Source organism: Lolium perenne, chromosome 3 (genome assembly GCF_019359855.2).
Source record: "Lolium perenne isolate Kyuss_39 chromosome 3, Kyuss_2.0, whole genome shotgun sequence".
NCBI classification, from domain to species: Eukaryota; Viridiplantae; Streptophyta; class Magnoliopsida; order Poales; family Poaceae; genus Lolium; species Lolium perenne.
The window spans coordinates 303099179-303117988 of record NC_067246.2 but is presented as its reverse complement, the minus strand read 5'-3'; the positions used below and the strand labels follow the sequence as shown (position 1 = coordinate 303117988).

General features: G+C 46.3%; 3 protein-coding genes and 1 long non-coding RNA gene across 4 annotated transcripts; all 4 read left to right on the top strand.

Moving 5' to 3' along the window:
- The first annotated feature begins 817 nt into the window (after window positions 1-817).
- LOC127340221 (glucan endo-1,3-beta-D-glucosidase) lies at window positions 818-8345 on the top strand. The gene is made up of 7 exons (XM_071827615.1): window positions 818-1305; window positions 2018-2266; window positions 2751-2879; window positions 3216-3364; window positions 3512-3647; window positions 4086-4385; window positions 5792-8345. The coding sequence occupies exons 1-7, from the start codon at window positions 943-945 to the stop codon at window positions 8162-8164; spliced, it is 3699 nt and encodes a 1232-aa protein (XP_071683716.1). The 5' UTR covers window positions 818-942; the 3' UTR covers window positions 8165-8345.
- Window positions 8346-9755: 1410 nt separating this feature from the next.
- LOC127345274 (transcription termination factor MTERF8, chloroplastic-like) lies at window positions 9756-11413 on the top strand. The gene has a single exon (XM_051371718.2). The coding sequence runs from the start codon at window positions 9856-9858 to the stop codon at window positions 11011-11013; it is 1158 nt and encodes a 385-aa protein (XP_051227678.1). The 5' UTR covers window positions 9756-9855; the 3' UTR covers window positions 11014-11413.
- A 1342-nt stretch (window positions 11414-12755) lies between these two features.
- Window positions 12756-15380, top strand: LOC127345273 (uncharacterized). Its single transcript, XM_051371717.2, has 2 exons — window positions 12756-12988; window positions 15117-15380. The coding sequence occupies exons 1-2, from the start codon at window positions 12884-12886 to the stop codon at window positions 15195-15197; spliced, it is 186 nt and encodes a 61-aa protein (XP_051227677.1). The 5' UTR covers window positions 12756-12883; the 3' UTR covers window positions 15198-15380.
- A 1403-nt stretch (window positions 15381-16783) lies between these two features.
- LOC139838620 (uncharacterized) lies at window positions 16784-18570 on the top strand. Its single transcript, XR_011756190.1, has 3 exons — window positions 16784-17685; window positions 17760-17949; window positions 18221-18570. It is a non-coding gene; the product is annotated as an uncharacterized lncRNA (long non-coding RNA).
- The last annotated feature ends 240 nt before the right edge of the window (window positions 18571-18810 follow it).

Genomic DNA, 18810 nt, shown 5'->3' with positions numbered 1-18810 from the left:
ACCTTATAACAATATGTGGAGCCATGCAATGAGGGCTAGACGGATTGGAACGGGATGAAACAAAAGAGGATGAAGGGGAGGAGAAGATGATGTTGCCATACAACTATTGAGTAGGGGAACTAATGGTCCAACTGATCGCTTGTTGCGTAACCGCCACTCCGTGTTTATTCTATCTTCCAAAGTAGTAGCATACTTTGGTCTTCATCTGGACTCAATTCCAATGGAAGTATATGTAGGCTTTGATTTTTTTAGAAATGCAGTAGTATTCCAATGGAAGTATATGTAGGCTTTGATTTTTTTAGAAATGCAGTAGTACATACGTAAATGCTCACAAATTCATATACGCACTCACCCCTACAAACGAACACACGCACATCCTATCTCTATAAACACCTCTGAGAGATCGGACCGATTTTGAAACTCTGATCCGATGAGTTTTAAGATTGAAGCCAGTGGGACGCCTCACTATCAATAGGAACTTCACCTCCCACTAAAAAAATATTTCGTTTTTTATGAGACATCAAAGACTTGATTCAACATTCCAAACCACTGCACCCATAATTTTAAATTTCTAGCCTATTCGACGGCTTGGTAATCCAAATTTGATTTTAATGATTTATTCGGTTTTCCAGACATTTGAATTCTAGAACTCGGTTTATACTAGATCCAAAGCATGTTTATGTGAAAAAAATTCCCCCAAAATATTTTGTTGGAAAATCATCTACAGTAGTAGTACTTCCTTTTTGGGCAGAGATTATTTGACTGATTTTTGGCCAAGGATATTGCTACACAGTCCAAACAAAATTGGTTTTGTAACATTTGCGGACAAGACCCCCAATTTTCACTCGTACAACACCCTCTCCTGGCAGCCGACAACACACACCTCCGCCTCCACGCTGCCGTCGGCGATTTCAATCGAAACCCTAACTCCGGTAATAAGGGATGAGGCCCTTGGCGACGGTGCCGGGCGGCGGGGGGAGGCGGAAGGCGGGAGCTGCTGCTGCGGCGGCGGCAAGCCGTGAGTGGCTGGTGGTGCCGGCGTCAGGGCGGGCGCGGGTTGAGGAGGCCGGGAAGCACGCGGTGATGGCGCGGACGGGGCTGCCGGCGCGCGACCTGAGGGTGCTCGACCCACTGCTGTCCTACCCGTCCACGATCCTAGGCCGCGAGCGCGCCATCGTCGTCAACCTGGAGCGCGTCAAGGCCGTGATCACCGCCGCCGAGGTGCTGCTCCCCAACTCCAAGGACCCCGACTTCGCGCAATTCGTCCGCGACCTCCAGGCCCGCGTGCTCGCTTCCTCTGGTCAGGTATATTCCCGTACCACTGCTTTCTGACAGTTCACGATTTGCTTGCTTTTGGGCTTAGGATTTCGATTAGTAAAATAACTGTGGTCCGTGGTACAATATCCGAGCTGTGGGTGGATAGTAGAACTATGAGCAGTTTTTTTTAGATTTCGCATATATATGATATATCAAACCTTGTGTTCTGCTTCTTAAAGAGAGATGCAATGTTGCCAGTGGTATTAATTCTTCCCAGAACTATATCTTTGGTTTCTGGTCTAGGATCAGGTGTCTAAAATGGTCTTGAAACTGTGACTGGCCAGTAGCATTGGGGCTCGAGTACATCTGTTAGAGCACCCATATATTCAGAATTGTCCAAACACCATATGGTCCCAAGAATACAATTTGATTTGCACATCTGTTAGACCACCCATATCGTCAGTCTTGGTTTGAGAAATTGCTGCTGAATTGAACTTTATATTTGCCAAAAACAACATCAGACATCCATACAGTTAGCATAATATATGCTCTGCTCACTTAAGAATTCTGCACTTCAGTGACTGGAGGCATATATGAGGACATGGGCAGTCGGTCCAATTGTTTATATGCAAAATTGAAAATACAAGTGTTGATCCTGACACTTAGGTCATTCCACTTGGTTTCCTGCTTTCTAGAAGAGATACTGGAATAAGGCATAAGGGGCTGTATGAATATGTGAATTTTTTTCTTCCTTCAACAGGCTGCAGAGTTTACTGATATTGAGGGTGAATCATCTGTGATTGCTTCACCATTTCCTGCTCCCAGTTCATCTAAAGGACATGAACTGGAGATGGCTAAGAGGACTACTGATGCGGTGGGTGGAATGATTCACAGCAGCAGTGTGCCGACGTTGGCCACAATGAAAGATGGAAGCGCCAAGGTCTTACCTTTTGAATTTCGTGCGCTTGAAGTGTGCCTCGAGTCAGCATGTAGATCTCTGGAAGAGGAAGTACGTATCTCATCATATTTCTGGATATTCTTGTTCAAATTATTTGAATACAACTAGATCATTTTATTTGCCATCTTAGGATATCTTGTTTTAACAAGCCATGGTTCACACCATGGCCTGTTCGATATTGAGCTTTTGTTTTTACGTATTTACATAGGATGTTCAGTCATTTATTCAGATGTGCTTATCAGATGAACTTGATGCCTTGTTAGAGCAATTTATAAAAGTTTGGTTCTCCTGCTTTCCCATAAAACCTGGGGCAGTCCTGTTTATATTTTATTTTACAGATAGATGGAGCCATGCTTACTGTAGAAGCTTTTCTTAAGCTGGCCTGGAATAGTCTTTTGAGTGTTCCCTGGTTTATTTAATATATATTACATTTAAGATAGCAAAGACTACAAATCACTTTTGAGATAGCAGTAGTTCTCACATAACATGGTGTGCTGGTAGTTGCAGACAGTGACTGGCCTGCTTTTTTCCGCAGACTGGGACTCTGGAGAAAGAGGCTTATCCAGCATTGGATGAGCTAACTTCAAAGATCAGTACATTGAATCTTGAGCGAGTTAGGCAAATTAAGAGCCGCCTGGTGGCAATTTCTGGACGTGTGCAGAAGGTAGGCAATTTAACTTGTTCGAGGATTCCATCAATTTCATGTAAATTTTCTATACTATCATGGGTAGGTGTTGTCAAACATAATTTGTTGTTTTATTCTGCTGGCTGCTTTTGATATCACTATTTATTTGATCTCCATAACTATGTGGAAGAAATTTTCCCCAAACCTTCACCCTCACCTGCATCATATGCACATCTGAGCACCACCTACCTCTATACATGTTCTTTCCGTCTATAATTTCCTCACAAAAGCCTATTTTTACTGCAATCTTCTGAACTCATTTACCTTATCCACTTGCACAATAATTCCACATTTTTACAATTTACTTTCTCATAGGTGAGGGATGAACTTGAGCACCTATTGGATGATGAAATGGATATGGCTGAAATGTACTTGACAGAAAAACTTGCTCAACAAGATATCAGTGAGACTTCATCTAGAGTTGAGGTTGATGATCATGATCCATCTCAGTTAGAGGAGGGTGGGTAAGTCATCAAAGGGGGACATCTCTACTTTCTTCTTTTAGATGTACTGCTGTTTCTGTTGATCATAAATATTTCTTACTGGTTTGAATGAATCTATATGCATGTATGAATATGCTGAAAAAATGCAATCATTTCATTTGTGTGTAGGGATGAAGATTATAGAAGCGAGCCAGATGGAACCAATGTTAGCTTTGCTGGTTATAAGCCCAACATTGAAGAACTAGAGATGCTTTTGGAGGCCTACTTTGTGCAAATTGATGGCACACTAAATAAGCTTTCACATGTAAGAGTTGTTCTCTTTCTCGTGTTACTTGCATTAATCCAAATATTGCTGAGTTTCCGTCCATTTATAATTGTTGAAAGAACTTTAGATCTGGAGCGTGAATTTTATAACGCTATATGTGGTTGTACTCAAGAACATAAAATGCAACTACCGTAGTAAAAAACATTTTGGTACAGGTTACAGAATGTTGCAGAAATGATGCCTTCAACAGGCTGATATTAGGAGCTAGGGCACTCTAGAAGTAGAAGTTTATTGGTATATCAGTAGACATTATTGCTTGAGTTCATTTTTCTTTCAATTGGTTTTATTAGTTCTTTAGAATGATTTACTACCAAAAAATATTGTTTCTAACAATGAAGCATTGGTGTAGGGAGTTTTATATAGAATGTTTATCTATCAAATTCTCAATCTTAATACTCGTTGTATGTTTGGTTGAAGCTGAGGGAGTATGTTGATGATACCGAGGATTACATCAACATAATGTTGGATGACAAGCAAAATCAGCTTCTGCAGATGGGGGTCATGCTCTCAACTGCCACGGTTGTTGTTACTGCCGGAGTGGCCGTCGTCGGTCTTTTCGGGATGAACATTGGCATATCGCTTTACAATCCCGCAACCCCAGATGAGACACGAGCAGCACATGTGAAGTTCTGGGAAACCACCTTCGGAACCATTGCTGGCTGCACGATTCTGTACATAGTAGCCATGGGGTGGGGGAAGAGGAGCGGGCTGCTGCAATGAGGCGCAACCATGCGCCACGGCTGTTCCCACAGAATGGAGCTCGATTATATTGATACCTGAAAATGCATACCTAAATTTGCCTACCCCATGAAAAGAATAAAAATGAAGGAAGTGAGTTTTTCCTGATGTAAGAAAATGGGTAGTTTGCTATAGCAACTCAGTCTTTGCTATCACACCTGGGTGTAGTGACGAAGGAACCACTAGATGCACTTTTGTAAAAGTTTGTGCTGCTATTGTATATGTAAATCTGTTGTAAACGAACGAAATCACAATAAAAGATGATACTGGTGTGGCTTGTCTTGCCATAGGGGCTACTATTCTCTGTGTGTTATAGACGACATTGTGAGTGCATTTGTTGGTTCGTACTCTGATTGTTTGCTGGGTCATCGTTGTAGACCAGTTGTGATTTGTGAATGCTGTTCCTCGGCGCTCGATCTTTTTAACTGAGAGATATTTGCTTCAGTACTTGGAGAAACAGTTGCATCAGTTATGTTAAACCTTTGTTTTGAGTTGCTCATGTTAAAGTACCAATTGTTTTGCTTCGCTACCAAGTTCTCCAGTTAAAGGACTTTCCTCCCGTTAAAGGACTTTCCTCCCGTGGTCTCTCCTCTCAGCCGCCGCCCTAACCCTAGCCGCCTCCAGTTCATCCTCCTCCATAGATTGGTTCCCCCTCCTCCGGTCGGCTTCGCCGGCGTCAGGAGGAGTGGGGAACCCGATCTATGCGTGGAGTTTTGAATAAAAGTATTGTTTTCATTAGATTATGTTAGGATTTTGGTAGCCGCCTTCTTGTTGGTTTCCCCTCAATGGAGATGGCATCGTATGCAATAAGTGATCTTCGGACTTTCGTTCGGCGACGAGATCTTCTTCCCGGCGTCAATGGTGGTGTTGAACAATCACAATTTTCTAGGTATGGGTCTTCGGATCTTGCTTCGCCAGATCGATTTTGGATCTTTTGTCGTTGTTGCCGCGAGGAGGATTATCCTCGCAGTTTTTGTCCCGGCTGCTACGTCCTCGACAATGGTGATTCGTACTCTCGGCTCTCCATTGACGACGATAAAGCTAGTTGGTTATTATTCCCTGATATACTGGTGTTGGTACTCTTGCCGATGTTGTATGACTGCTTTAATGATTGCGTGCGTGCACGCAGTCTTGGCATTGCGGCTCAAAAAATTATGGGAGAACTTTCGTCGTATCTGGTGCCTATGGTTCGTTATGTATCTTTGGCTGCCTTCACAAGAGTACAAGATTGTGTTATGGAAGAAGAAAGAAATTGAAGACCTCGAAGATTTGTTACTATCTTTTAGACTTTATTTTGTAATCGTTGGAGTCAGTTCATGTATCTCTACCATGTACTATTTGTTACTATGAATATATGTGGTATTGATTGTAAAAAAAAAATCTGTACTGTAGACATTCCATCCTCGGTACCATCCCTTCCTAAAAGTGGGACGCCGGACGCGGCCGTCGCCAAATCACACTCTGCCGCGGAGAGAGGATCGACCGGGGCCGCCTATATAGTTGCCGCCGGCAGAGCCTCCCGGCAGAGGGAACCGGAGATGGAGAGGAAAAGGATGGCGCAGGTCGCCACGTACTTCGCGGTCGCTTTCGCAGCGTTCCTCTTCTGGCAGTCCAACCGCAACCCCACCCCGCCGCCGCAGCCCGACATGCCTCTCCCGCCGCCGCCGCCACCGTTCCCGCGGGCGGCGTCTACGGTGCTCCCGGACCCGGCGCGCTTCTTCGCCCCCGAGCTCCTCGCCGCGCCGCTCCCCACCAACTCCTTCTTCCAGAACTTCGCGCTCAACAACGGGGACCAGCCGGAGTACATCCACCCGTACTCGGTCAAATCCGCCGCCGGGGCGCTCACGGTCTGCTACCCCAAGACCGTCCACTCCCCGCCCTTCCACGCCCAGACCTTCGTCGCCGACCTCACCCTCTCGTCCCCGTCCGCCGCCACTCCCGCCGCGCCCCACCGTATCGCCGCCTTCGACGACCTCTCCGTCACCCTCGACTTCGCCCCGTCGCTGCGCGCGTTCCTCGTCCGCGGCAGCCCCTTCGTCACGGTCGCCACCGCGGGGGCGGGGGTCCCCGTCGACATCTCCCTCGCCTCCGTCCACGCCTTCCTCGAGGCCGCCCCACGCGACGACACGCTCACCAGGTGGCGCCTCCGGATGAACAGCGGCCAGACTTTCCTCCTCTACGCGTCCGCGCCCATCCGCCTGTCCATGTCCAGCGTCACGCAGCTGGCCGCGCCCGGCTTCTCCGGCGTCATCCGCGTCGCCTTCCTGCCCGACGCCGCCATGGAGGCGGTCCTTGACCGGTACAGCGGCCGCTTCCCGACAGGCGGGGAGGCCGCGCTGAACCGGCCCTTCTCCGTCGACTACGCCTGGCGCACGCAGGGGTCGGGGGACCTGCTCATGCTCGCGCACCCGCTACACCTCCGCCTGCTCTCCAAGGACCGTGGCGCCGTCCGTGTGCTCGAGGACTTCAGGTACCGCAGCATCGACGGCGACCTGGTCGGCGTCGTCGGCGACGCCTGGGCTCTAAGGACCGACCCGGTGCTCCCCACCTGGCATTCCACCCGCGGCGTCAGCGAGGACGGGGTGCCCGAGATCGTGGCCGCGCTGCGCAAGGACGTGGACGACCTCGCCTCCACCCCCATCTCGACCACCTCGTCCTACTTCTACGGGAAGGCGCTCGCCAGGGCGGCGAGGCTGGCGCTGATCGCCGAGGAGGTCGGGTGCCCGGAGGTCATCCCGGCGGTGCGCGGCTTCCTCGCAGCCACCGTCACGCCGTGGCTGGACGGCAGCTTCGAGGGCAACGGCTTCCTGTACGACCCCAAATGGGGCGGCCTCGTCACTCTGCAGGGGATGACGGACACCGGCGCCGACTTCGGCTTCGGGATCTACAACGACCACCACTACCACCTGGGCTACTTCGTGTACGCCACCGCCGTGCTCGCCAAGATCGACCCGGCCTGGGGCCGCCAGCACATGCCTCAGGCCTACTCCATGGTCGCCGACTTCATGACTACAACCTCGCGCGAAGCCGCCGGCGCGAGCTACACCAGGCTGAGGGCGTTCGACCTCTGGAAGCTGCACTCGTGGGCCGGCGGGCTGACGGAGTTCGGCGACGGGCGCAACCAGGAGAGCAGCAGCGAGGCCGTCAACGCCTACTACGCCGCCGCGCTCCTCGGGCTGAGCTACGGCGACGCGCGGCTCGTCTCCGACGCGGCCACGCTCACGGCGCTCGAGATGCTGGCGGCGCAGACGTGGTGGCACGTCCGGGAGGGCGACGCGACCTACGAGGACGACTTCACCGGCAGCAACCGCGTGGTGGGCGTCGTGTGGGCGAACAAGAGGGACAGCGGCCTCTGGTTCGCGCCGCCGGAGTGGAAGGAGTGCAGGCTGGGGATCCAGCTGCTGCCCATCGTGCCCATCAGCGAGGCCCTCTTCCCGGACGCCGAGTTCGTCAGGGACCTGGTGGGCTGGACCGCGCCGGCGTTGGCCAGGGACGGCGTCGGCGACGGGTGGAAGGGGTTCGTGTACGCCTTGGAGGGGACCTACGACAAGGAGGCGGCGCTGGCCAAGACCAGGGAGCTGGCGTCGCATGACGACGGCAACACGCTGACCAACCTGCTGTGGTGGCTCCATAGCCGCGGCTCGCCGGGCGCTGATGCTGCTGCTGGTATCGGCAGTGCGGCCGTTGATGGTGGCACTACTGCTCATGGAATGCTCTTGGATATGCTTGCAACTGAACCGGCTCTGGTCTCTTCGTGAGTTGTTTTGGTTTGCTCAAACATATACTCTGGTTTATTCGGCGTGTTTCAGATATTAGTACGTACGATCCTGTAGACTGTAGTGCTATTTTTGCTAGAGTAGCGTTATCTGCACCTGCTGCTTGTAATCTGCTCGTCGGAATTCGGAGAATACAATCAGCGGAAATCAAACTCTACATATATGTGGGTGGTGAATTGAGTGCCGTCTATGGGTTGTGTGAGTTTGCTCTTCTGAAAACATGTGTACCCTCAGCTCTACTGATGTTCACTTTCAAAATAAGTGTCACAATTTTATCTAGATTTCAAAATTGACTGTTGTAACTTCGTCTAGATGTGAATCTATCTAGACTCATTTTACTGTGTAGTTATATTCATATATCTAAAAAAAGTTGTGACACTAATTTTACGGAGGGAATACTTCATACACATTGCATATACCGTACCAACTGATGCACACATCTGCATGTGTTCGAAAGAAATATAGGCTAGAAATGGAACAGGAGAAAACTGGAGCATTGGGTTTATACAACTTAACCTTATTTAAGCTGAGAATGTACGAACATTCACCTGTCACCCACATAGCAGTTGCGGAAAATGGACACAACTTCACCTGAATTATAAAATGTGCGGACAGGATGTATGAGTACAACTTAATTTACTCTGTATTTTGTTTGTTCAAAAATATTTCCATCACTACTGAATTTCAATATATCCCCCTAACAAATCAAGGTAAGACTGGTATTTAAATATTCTAGAACTTTAAAATACGAAGTTTGAAGACTTATAAAACATGTTCATATGTATCCAAAATCTGAATATCACTTTATGCGGCAATGCTCACCAGAGAAGAAAGGTAGGTCAAGAGGACAAGGCGTTGGGCAATGCTATCAAGGAAGAGAGGTAGGAAAGGAAGAGTAGCACGAGATGTAGCTATATATGACCTCAATTCTATAACTTGGGGTCTCTTTGGTCTAGAAGATTAACATAGAAATTTTGGAGGATTCAAATCCTCATAGTTTTTCCTTCGTTATGGTGGTTGTTTGATTTTTAGGATTGAACCATATAGATTTCTTCAATGCGGATATTTTTCAGCGGATTTTATAGGAAATCTAGCATCAACTCAAACCTGTTTTCGAAAATCCTTTATTTTTTCTACGATGGAATCAAACAAATATTACTGCATACGAAATTCTATAGAACCGCATGATATGGCAATTGTGCATTTTTCATGTTCCTGCGCTCTTAGAATCCTGAGAATCAAAGAGGCGCGTAACCAAAATCATATTTTATAGTTTCAAAAGAAAACCAGTAAGTAGAGAGAGGATATTCTCAGAGAAACTTAGCAACAATTAGACTTTCATGTTTTAAGAAAATGTAAAAAGGTATTCTAGGTATATATGCATTGCACAACAAGTATGGCACGGTTCGTACATGGCCACTTTTCTAACCAAAACTCATGAGTTTAGATTTCTACTGGATCTTACAATATGTCAGATTTCATTTTCGTAATTTTGGAATCTTGGAAAAACATTTATGTTAATTTACAAAAGAAATGGAATCATGGTGGCTTGTGGGCTCTGGCCTTGTGGGGGCTATCGTACATGTATGCGCATATCTCTACAGACTCCTCTTTTCACTTTTCCAACTTGAAATCTCCGGCTTGCCGCCGGCGCCGTCGCCGCCGCCTGCACCATGCTCCGCCTTCAGAAGTGCATCCTCACCCGTCTCTTCTCTTCTCCCTCCACCTCTCCCGTCTCCCCTCTCCACCGACTCCTCTCCGCGGCCGCGGACTCGCCCGCCGTTTCCCCCACCCCTGGCTTCGCCGTCGAGGAGTACCTCGTCGACACCTGCGGTCTTACCCGAGCCCAGGCCATCAAGGCATCCGCGAAGCTAACCCACCTCAAATCCCCCTCCAAGCCGGACGCGGTCCTTGCCTTCCTCGCCGGCCTCGGCCTCGCCCCCGCCGACATCGCCGCCGTTGTCGCCAAGGACCCCAAGTTCCTCTGTGTCGGGGTGGAGAGAACCCTGGGCCCCGTTGTCGGCGGGCTCACCGGCCTCGGCATATCGCGTTCTGAGATCTCGCGCCTCGTTTCACTCGCCGGTGTCAGTTTCCGGCACAGAACCATCGTCCCCAAGATTCGGTACTATCTGAGCCTCTTCGGCTCCTCCGAGAACCTCCTGAGGGGGCTCCATCGATGCTGCTACCTCCTCAGCAGTGACTTCAACAAGGTAGAGCCCAATGTTGCATTCTTGCAGGAGTGCGGGCTAAGTGTTTGCGACATTGCCAAGCTGTGCACCTGTAAGCCAAGGATACTGGCCTCCAAACATGAGCGCGTCCGGGCCATGGTTGCATGCGCTGAAGGTGTAGGTGTGCCCCGTGGATCTCGGATGTTCAGACACGCTCTACATGCTGTAGAACCCCTCAACAAGGAGAAGATCGCCGCCAAATCTGAGTATCTGAAGACCACGTTCAGGTGGTCCGATGCTGAGGTGAAAATTGCTCTCTCTAGGGCTCCGCTTATGCTGACGATTTCTAAGGACACACTACAGAGAAAATCAGAATTCCTTAGCTCTGAGGTGGGGTTGGAACCGCTGTACATTGCTCATCGGCCAGTAATGCTCGGTCTTAGCCTGGAGGGACGGCTCAAGCCCCGGTACTATGTTACCAAGTTTCTCAAGGAAAATGGATTGCTAGATCGTGGCAAAGATTACTACAGTATAGTCACGATCAGCGAGAAGGTATTCATGGATAAGTTCATACGCCGTCACAACGAAGCTGCACCACACCTTGCTGAGGACTATGCAACCACTTGCAGAGGGGAAGTGCCAGCTAGATTCAGATTTACATGAACCAAGAACAGGCTTTGAAGATTGGGAACTGTTCAGCCTTTGGCACAGTTAAAGTTGTTTACTGTTGGTAATTCCTAGTTTCACGTCCTTTGGCTGATTGAACGATGGGTTTCTGCTATAGTATGGTTGTTACAGGTTGGCTTGGCGATTTGATTTCTGAACCCCAGTATGTTGATGTCATCATCCGCTAGAGAAGAAATCATATCCGGCAGCAATTTCTAAGAAGTCTGAATATTAATTGTGTTCCTGACTTTGGTTTAAGATAAGATAGACTTTTGATGTTTGTGTGTGGACCAATTATCTGAATAATCCAGAGAACCAGAAAGTAAAAGAACTGCTCTGCATCGTTTTTCATGTCAAATATCAGTATTATTTTTGAATGTAGTTTCATTCATTGTCATTCAGATATGCTTCCTTGCCAAATTTTACTATCTAGCATGTTCTATTTCTTCTCATCATCCTTTTTTTTTTGTTCTATGATATGTATGTTAGTACTGCAGGTGCAGATCAATCTTTAAGATTTTGCTTCGAAATATATTTATATTGTGTATGTGTTTATTTTTTTCCTTTTGATTTCCTCCCTTTGTTCTTTTATGATTGAGTATGTTTGTTCCTAGTTCCTGCGCCTTACTAACTTGCCACTTACATATGTCATTGATTGTTAGAACTGAACAAATGGGGATGGCATGGAATAGTCTTACCATATCTCTCTACTATTCACTGCTTGCATGTGTGATATTGTATCTGTTCACAAAATTACATATATATTTTGGCAGCAAATCTGTCGAGAAATTGTAGATTCAAATAATAGGGTTCGCAAAAAGATGCACAGTTTAGCCCAGTTAATGATGCAATTCTGTGCTATGAATGTGTTTAATGGTACAAGAGGGGGTACACATCACTTGTATAGGAGGAGCAAACCTGCTCGCCCTTACAATGCAAGTTTGTGCACACTAAGACGGCAAGCTTAATTTGTGATGAGAAGTACTAGATGTTTTATCCGAGGATATTGTATCTGATTTATTTTTTACTGTTGCACACTATATGTATGAGAATCAAGATAAACCTTGGAGAGTTCTGGGCATCAACAATTGCTGGCCTGATATGGCATGTAGCAGACGGATCTTCCCTGATCCGCTAGAAGACCCAGTTCGTTTTGTGGTACATCTTTGTTGCAGCAACCTGTGGAATATAGCCTTCTGCCAGGAAGATGCTGAAATTATCATGAATTCCTCATTGAGTGGGCAGATTGATTACTGAACAATACTGACTGGTCGGATCAGCAAAATGGGCTGGTGCCTGGTGGGTGTTAACAGCCAAGAAATGAGGACTATTGCAAAGATAACTGCGCTGAAGCTGTTATAACTAGCCAGGAAACAATATCGTACCGAGATTTTCAGAAAAGACTACTCTTACTGACATGATAAAGTTTCCTCTGTGGAATTGAGTTTCAATGGCCTTTTATTTCTTGATTGACTTTCGAGTGCAAGGTCGACGCATGCGACAAACACATCACAAACTCAATGTAGTGAAAGTGTGGTGTGTGTGAAGTTTTTCAATGTGTGTATGAATTGCGTGCACATGCCTTGTTCTCTCAGAAAATTCAAAATGTATACTCTGAAAAAATGACCCCGCAAATGGCAAAAACTGAAGAGAATACTGGACCTGCCCTCGTTACAACACTCACTAGACAGGCCATGTTTCGGAGAAAAGGAAACGAGGCCCGGACCAACCCGCTCCAACTCTACTGACGGTCACGGAGTTCACGGTCCCCTCAGCCCAAAATCTGATCCCCGGCCGTCCATCGCCACCACGCAGCCGTCGCCAAATCCAAATCCGCCGGAGCGAGAGATCGGAGAGGGAGAAGAAGATGGTGCGGGTGGCGACCTACTTCGCGATGACCTTCGGCGCCTTCCTCTTCTGGGAGTCCATGGACAAGGTCCACGTCTGGATCGCCCTCCACCAGGACGAGAAGGTAAACCTAACCGCTCGCCCAATCGTTCCCCTTCCACCTCACTAAATTCGGTACCTCGCCGCGGCAGATCTAGGTCTTCTCCGTCCGCGATTAGCTCTGTGCCCAGTTCCTGTGAATCGTGGATCGGGCTAGCGAGCTTGCTGGGTCGTGCCTGAACGGATGGACGAACCGTAGATCCTGGGAGTAGGCTAGGCTTGCTTGTCCAACTGCGATGTTGAGATTTGACGAGGGGGCATTTCTCTAGTTGTGGGTCTTGCGGCGTTTTTGCGGACTTGGAATCGTAGTTCACATCCCGAATTTTCCAAGCATCACACAGTGAAATGGAACAAAAAATTATGGAACATATAGGGCCATAGGAGCTGTATCTGAACATATAAGACCTTGCAAGCACTGGAAATTCATATTGTAGAAGGAACTGTGAACCTCCTCCGTAAACAAAAGACATTTCAATGTCTTCCATTCTATATATAAAAGGTTAGCGCAGTACAATGGAAACAATATCTATGTGTTTACTTTAGGAACTGGAAACTGTGGCATGCAATTCCACAGCTGTACGGTAGCTCTGCCTCCCACAATAGTTCCTTCCGGTCTTTCCCAACTGCATGAATAATATATATTTAGATTTAGTCAATCATTCCTACTGCATCATCTCTTCATACAGAATCTTAGATGATTGTACTTCGTCGGAGAGTCCAGTCAGTCGATCTTGCTGTTGTAAGCATTCAACAGAAAACTCACCCCTCTGAAACTAGGCTTACAGCTTGAATATATCCATCTAGCCCGTTTTCTGCTCTGGTATTGCCTATCCTACAACTGAGTAGTGACTCGATAAATTTGCATGATTAGTGTTGGAATTCGTTTGGAATGAATTGGTGTAGCCTCTAATCATCGAGATGACATGTGGGTTAATATTCGCTTACTTACTGACAGTTCACCCTTCTGTTATATGGAGCTCGTATTAACAGTAAATTGCCCAAGGGCAGCTTGTATCCTATATATAGACATTCAACACATCCCAGCCTTTGTTTTTTTTTTTTTCTGTATTTTGTTACGCTGGGATTATCAGTAATTAATAATCATAGTATATGCAGTGAACAATCATCCTGATATGAAGCTGTGCCTTTTCATAATTAATAGTATTTGTAGCATAACAGTGTGATTAACGCCTAGTACTTGTCTAGAGTCATGACTACTCTTTCACTCTTGACATGGGCTTATGCTAACTATTAATTTGTCAACGGGACCTATAATCTATTTCCAAACACATTAAGTATGTTTATTATGTACCTTACCTTCCCCACCTGCCTCGTTATAATGTGTTAAAGATCACCCTCCATTGCCCCACAAAGGTCATATTTGGGCAATGGGCTTCTGTTGAAACTCCAGAGTTAGAAATGGAAACTGTTTGTAGTTATGTTATGTTTCCTTGAGCTCTAGACTTAGAATTATGTTTCCTACATGTGTAAGGTTTTTTTTTAAGAGCATGACCGTAGGGGAAGCCCTTATGGTGTTTTCATTTCTTTTATATATTTACTAGTAGGCCAAGAAGGACCCAAAGTTACAAAAAGAGTCTAGGGAGGAAAGAAATGTACAAGAAATAGCAAATACATTGGCCTTAAATTAAGTAAAGGTGGACTGAATCCAACCTAGGAGAGGTTGCACCATCGGCTGCTTCACTCTGTATTGATGCAGGAGTAAATCGCTCTGAAACCTAACCTTCCATCTCTCCAAGGACGGTGTTTTCTGTTTAAATATTTTGTCATTCCTCTCCTTCCAAATGTTCCAGGCCCTACATGTGTAAGGTTAACTCTTTCCTGGATTTCCATTTGTATGAATTCATCTCGAGGCTTGAGATATGAGAGCATTAGATGTCTATTTGTTGTTAGGAACCATTTACTGCTAGTGAAACCCAGACAGTGGTTTTAGGTGTTGTATGTATCATTTTCAGCGAAAACACAATCACTGCCTGTTTGGTATGACCAACATATGCACCTCACCAGCCAAATCACTACCGCTTGCAAAGTCCTGTACTGTTAATTAATGTATGGAGAAATATAGTTTTAAAAAGCATGTAGAAATGTACAGGAATGTGTTATGGAAGCAGCTAAAAGTTGTCTTGTTGTTTCAGCAAGAAAGGATGGAACGAGAGCTGGAGATACAGAAAATGAAAGCAGAGCTAATAGCCCAAGCAAAAGAGAGTGAATCATGATCATCTTTTGGCCAATGGCTGCGACTAGTTGCTTTGTCGTATTCTTATTTTCCGAGTGATAATGCTTGGTTGTTGTATGCTTGACACCTCCAATAAACTAAGATGTTATAACTTTCTTGAGTACAAGAGGCTATGTTCATGTTGAATCATGTCCAGTTTATAAAACAGCACAACTCAGCTCCATTGCCTTGGTTATGAATTGTGAGGTGTTGTTTTGAACTGATCATGCATATTTTGTATTGAAGTTGCTTTTCTTCGATAAAAAAAATGACTGAGGGTGTTTAAAGGTGGAAATATTTCCTTGCTATATTTTATATTTTTTGTGCTGCACCATTCTAAGCAATATTTACATTACCTTCCAGCTTGGTCTTCAGTTCTGCCCATTGCCTAAATTTCAGTTTTTCTTTGTTGCTTATGTTTTTTGCATATTCGCTAACTCATGCCTTTTGTTACTTATTATTATACCATGAATTCTATGGTGTTGAAGTTTATAACATTGTAAAGATAATTAAAGGTAAGTATTGGGCTGATCAAATTTTACGGAGAGCAAGCTGGATCGTGAATTCTTGGTGAGGCCAATCAATGCAGTTATTTCCTTTGTTGGTCATTTTTAGCGGGCCTCGCGAAGTAACCATCTTGTTAGCCAAATGAGTATATGAAATAAATACATTTAGCTACCTTGGTAACATGCTGATACTGTGATTAACACATTTGTTCATCTCTGAATCTATACACGGTGAGGCTGATCCTAACAGCTCACTTCCATACGACTGGCTCGTTCTCCTCCGATCGGAATCAATGGAGTAATCTTTGAACCTCAACACAAACGGTAAGATAGCAATGAGCTGCTGGATGTGTTCCTCGTACTGTTTTTTGCACTCCGCAAAGACCGTGTCGAAGTTGGCATCATTGTCGTCTTCGTCATCATTCCCATCATCTTCTTCGTCCGTCATCTTGTCGACCGCCTCCGTCACAGGGGTGCCATGATCTAGGACATCCTCGGTGCTTCTTCATCTGCTGCCGCGGCGCAGCCGTCGTCTCCTTTCCTTTTCGTGGCACACACCTTTGGCCGTCGGCGCCTTCCTCTTCAGCGCACTGTCCTCCCGGGTGGACGCTTTCTCTGCCTGGGTGCAGGGCTGCAACACCGGTAGACCTGATACGCCGGCACTAGTGGTGCAGGAGCTCAACGAAAACTTGTTATTGTCGGCCATCGGTAGGTCTGATCTCAACTCGCCGAGGATTATTTTCCAAGTTCGCAACATCTATATATACAACTAGGCAGGGATAGAAGGAGGCAAATCCTAGCTCTTTTCAGATTTTCGGAGTCTTTACTTAACTAGCCTCCTATTAGTTTCTCGGAAAGGATGTAACTACATCTTTGCCAGCTTGTAGGTATCCTAGGACCAACGTGCATTTCTCAATAGAGACAACAAACACATCAGGCCTGTTTGGTTTCTTGCAAAGTCGTTTCTCGGCTCCACGGATGCAAAAAATCGCGGGTTTGGAAGGCAACCGTTTTTCGTGTTGTTGTCTCGCGCAAACCTTAAAGTAGCCTCGGGACAGATCTGCTAGGCACGCTCGATTCGTCCATCGTCGCTCGGACAGGCGCTGGCAGGCGCAAAAGTAGGGAAGCAGGGCGCGAGGGGGAACGAGCGGGTGCAGAGGGAGATGTCGAGAGGGGGAAAATTGGTTAGCTAGTGGATCACCTCAGTTGGAGAAGCCACGATTCCCCATTTCCCTCTCGAACAGCGAAGGCAGCGTCAGCGCGCGACACCGACATGTCGTACTAGGCAGATCTGCCTCATCGACTCCGTCCCCCTCTCGTCTTGCATCCTTTGGGCGGCGGGGGTTTGTAGATAAGGAGCAGCGGCGACATGCAACTTGTGGGGCACCATCTTGTTCCCAGCGTCTTCGTCGATGGCACCATGGCGCTGGCTTCAAGCAATGCCGTAAGCACCTCTAACCTTCTCCACACGTAGACGGACACGATTTTGCCGTTAGTTAGCTGAACTTTCCTTTCTCTGTATGCAACCCCGAATATCTTAGGACGAGCAGTGAAAGCGCTCATAGCTGCGATCTATGGCTGGATGTTTGTGATCCTAGAGCGAGCCATTCGTCGCAATGTCAGGACGGCTATCACCCATGGTCCAATGTTCGATTGTAACAGAGAGGATAAACAATCTGAACTACATCTACAACAGCAATGATGTAGCGGTTGTCCAACACATTCATGCTTAGGGGTTTGCTCAAAGATAGCATCCACTGATGTATCGAAGAACAAGTAGCAATATTTTTTCATGTTTTTGGACATAACCAGAGATTTCGAGTGATTCATAGCACCTGGAGAAATTCCACTGAAACAATATCTCGCTATTTCAAGCAAGTCCGGTTTGCAATTGGAGAGTTCAGAGAAGAAATGATCAAGTCGCCATCTGCCTACACTATCACGAAGATCAAAGACAGCTACTAATGGTTTCCATAATTCAAGGTGAGCACTCAACATCATTTTCTCACATTATTCTACTTCAGCAAGATATAACAAATTTCTCATTTTCATGCCAGGATTGCATTGCCAAGAAGCGAGTCGCATGCATGCAAGGGAGGAAACACTATACAAGACAAAATATGCTGGCAACTGTTGATTTTGATATGAGGTTTACATATGCTCTAGCTGGATGGGAAGGATCAACCCATGATGCGATGATTCTGGCAGACACCTTGGAGAGACCTGATGGACTACAAGTCTCAAAGGGTAAGTTCTACCTAGCTGATGTCGGTTATGCTTGTCGCGTAGGTTTTCTTCCACCCTTCAGGTCAATAAGGTATCATCTCAATGATTTCCCTACAAGACACTACCAAAAAATGCCAAAGAACGACACTCCAGCCGGCGAGTGACAATCGAGAGGGATTTCGCAGCTCTAAAGAACATGTTTAAGATCCTTGATCAGAAGCCATTCCATCCTTTCTCCACCCAAGTTAAGCTTGTTCTTGCATGTTGTATTTTACACAACTGAATCTTGCAGTGGGGTATTGATGCATTCTTCCCCGATGAGGAGGCCGTGACATCGGACGGTATTGACTATGGCCATGGAGTTAGTCAGGGTGACATTCATGCTTGGAAGAACAAGAGGCAACGGTGGACCGACACAATGTGTGCAGATAGAGGCACAACCGGCTGAAGAAAGAAGGAAGAAGACTGTCATGCCATTGACCACTCCTCTACTCCTCCAATTTGGTCTTGTGTTGCGTTGAACACCAATTTTTCTTGTAGCTAGGGAAATATATTAATGAACTGCTATTTGCTAGTAGTTAGAGAAGTTTTAACAAACTACTACTACTATTTGCTAGTAGTATTTGCTAGTAGCTAGAATTGAACGGCCTTTATTTTACTGCTGTCATATTTCGCTTAGCTCTTTATAGAATTGTGTGGTAAAGTCAGCACCGGTGACAAGTGGTTACCCAAACATACCAAAGATTGCAACCAAACTAGCTGATATTCTATCCACGTTCAAAAAAACTTCACAAAATTGTGCTTGCGGCTGTCAAACAAAGTGCATAAATGGATTAGAAATAACTTATTGGCATCCAAACTAGAGGAAGAACATGACTTTAA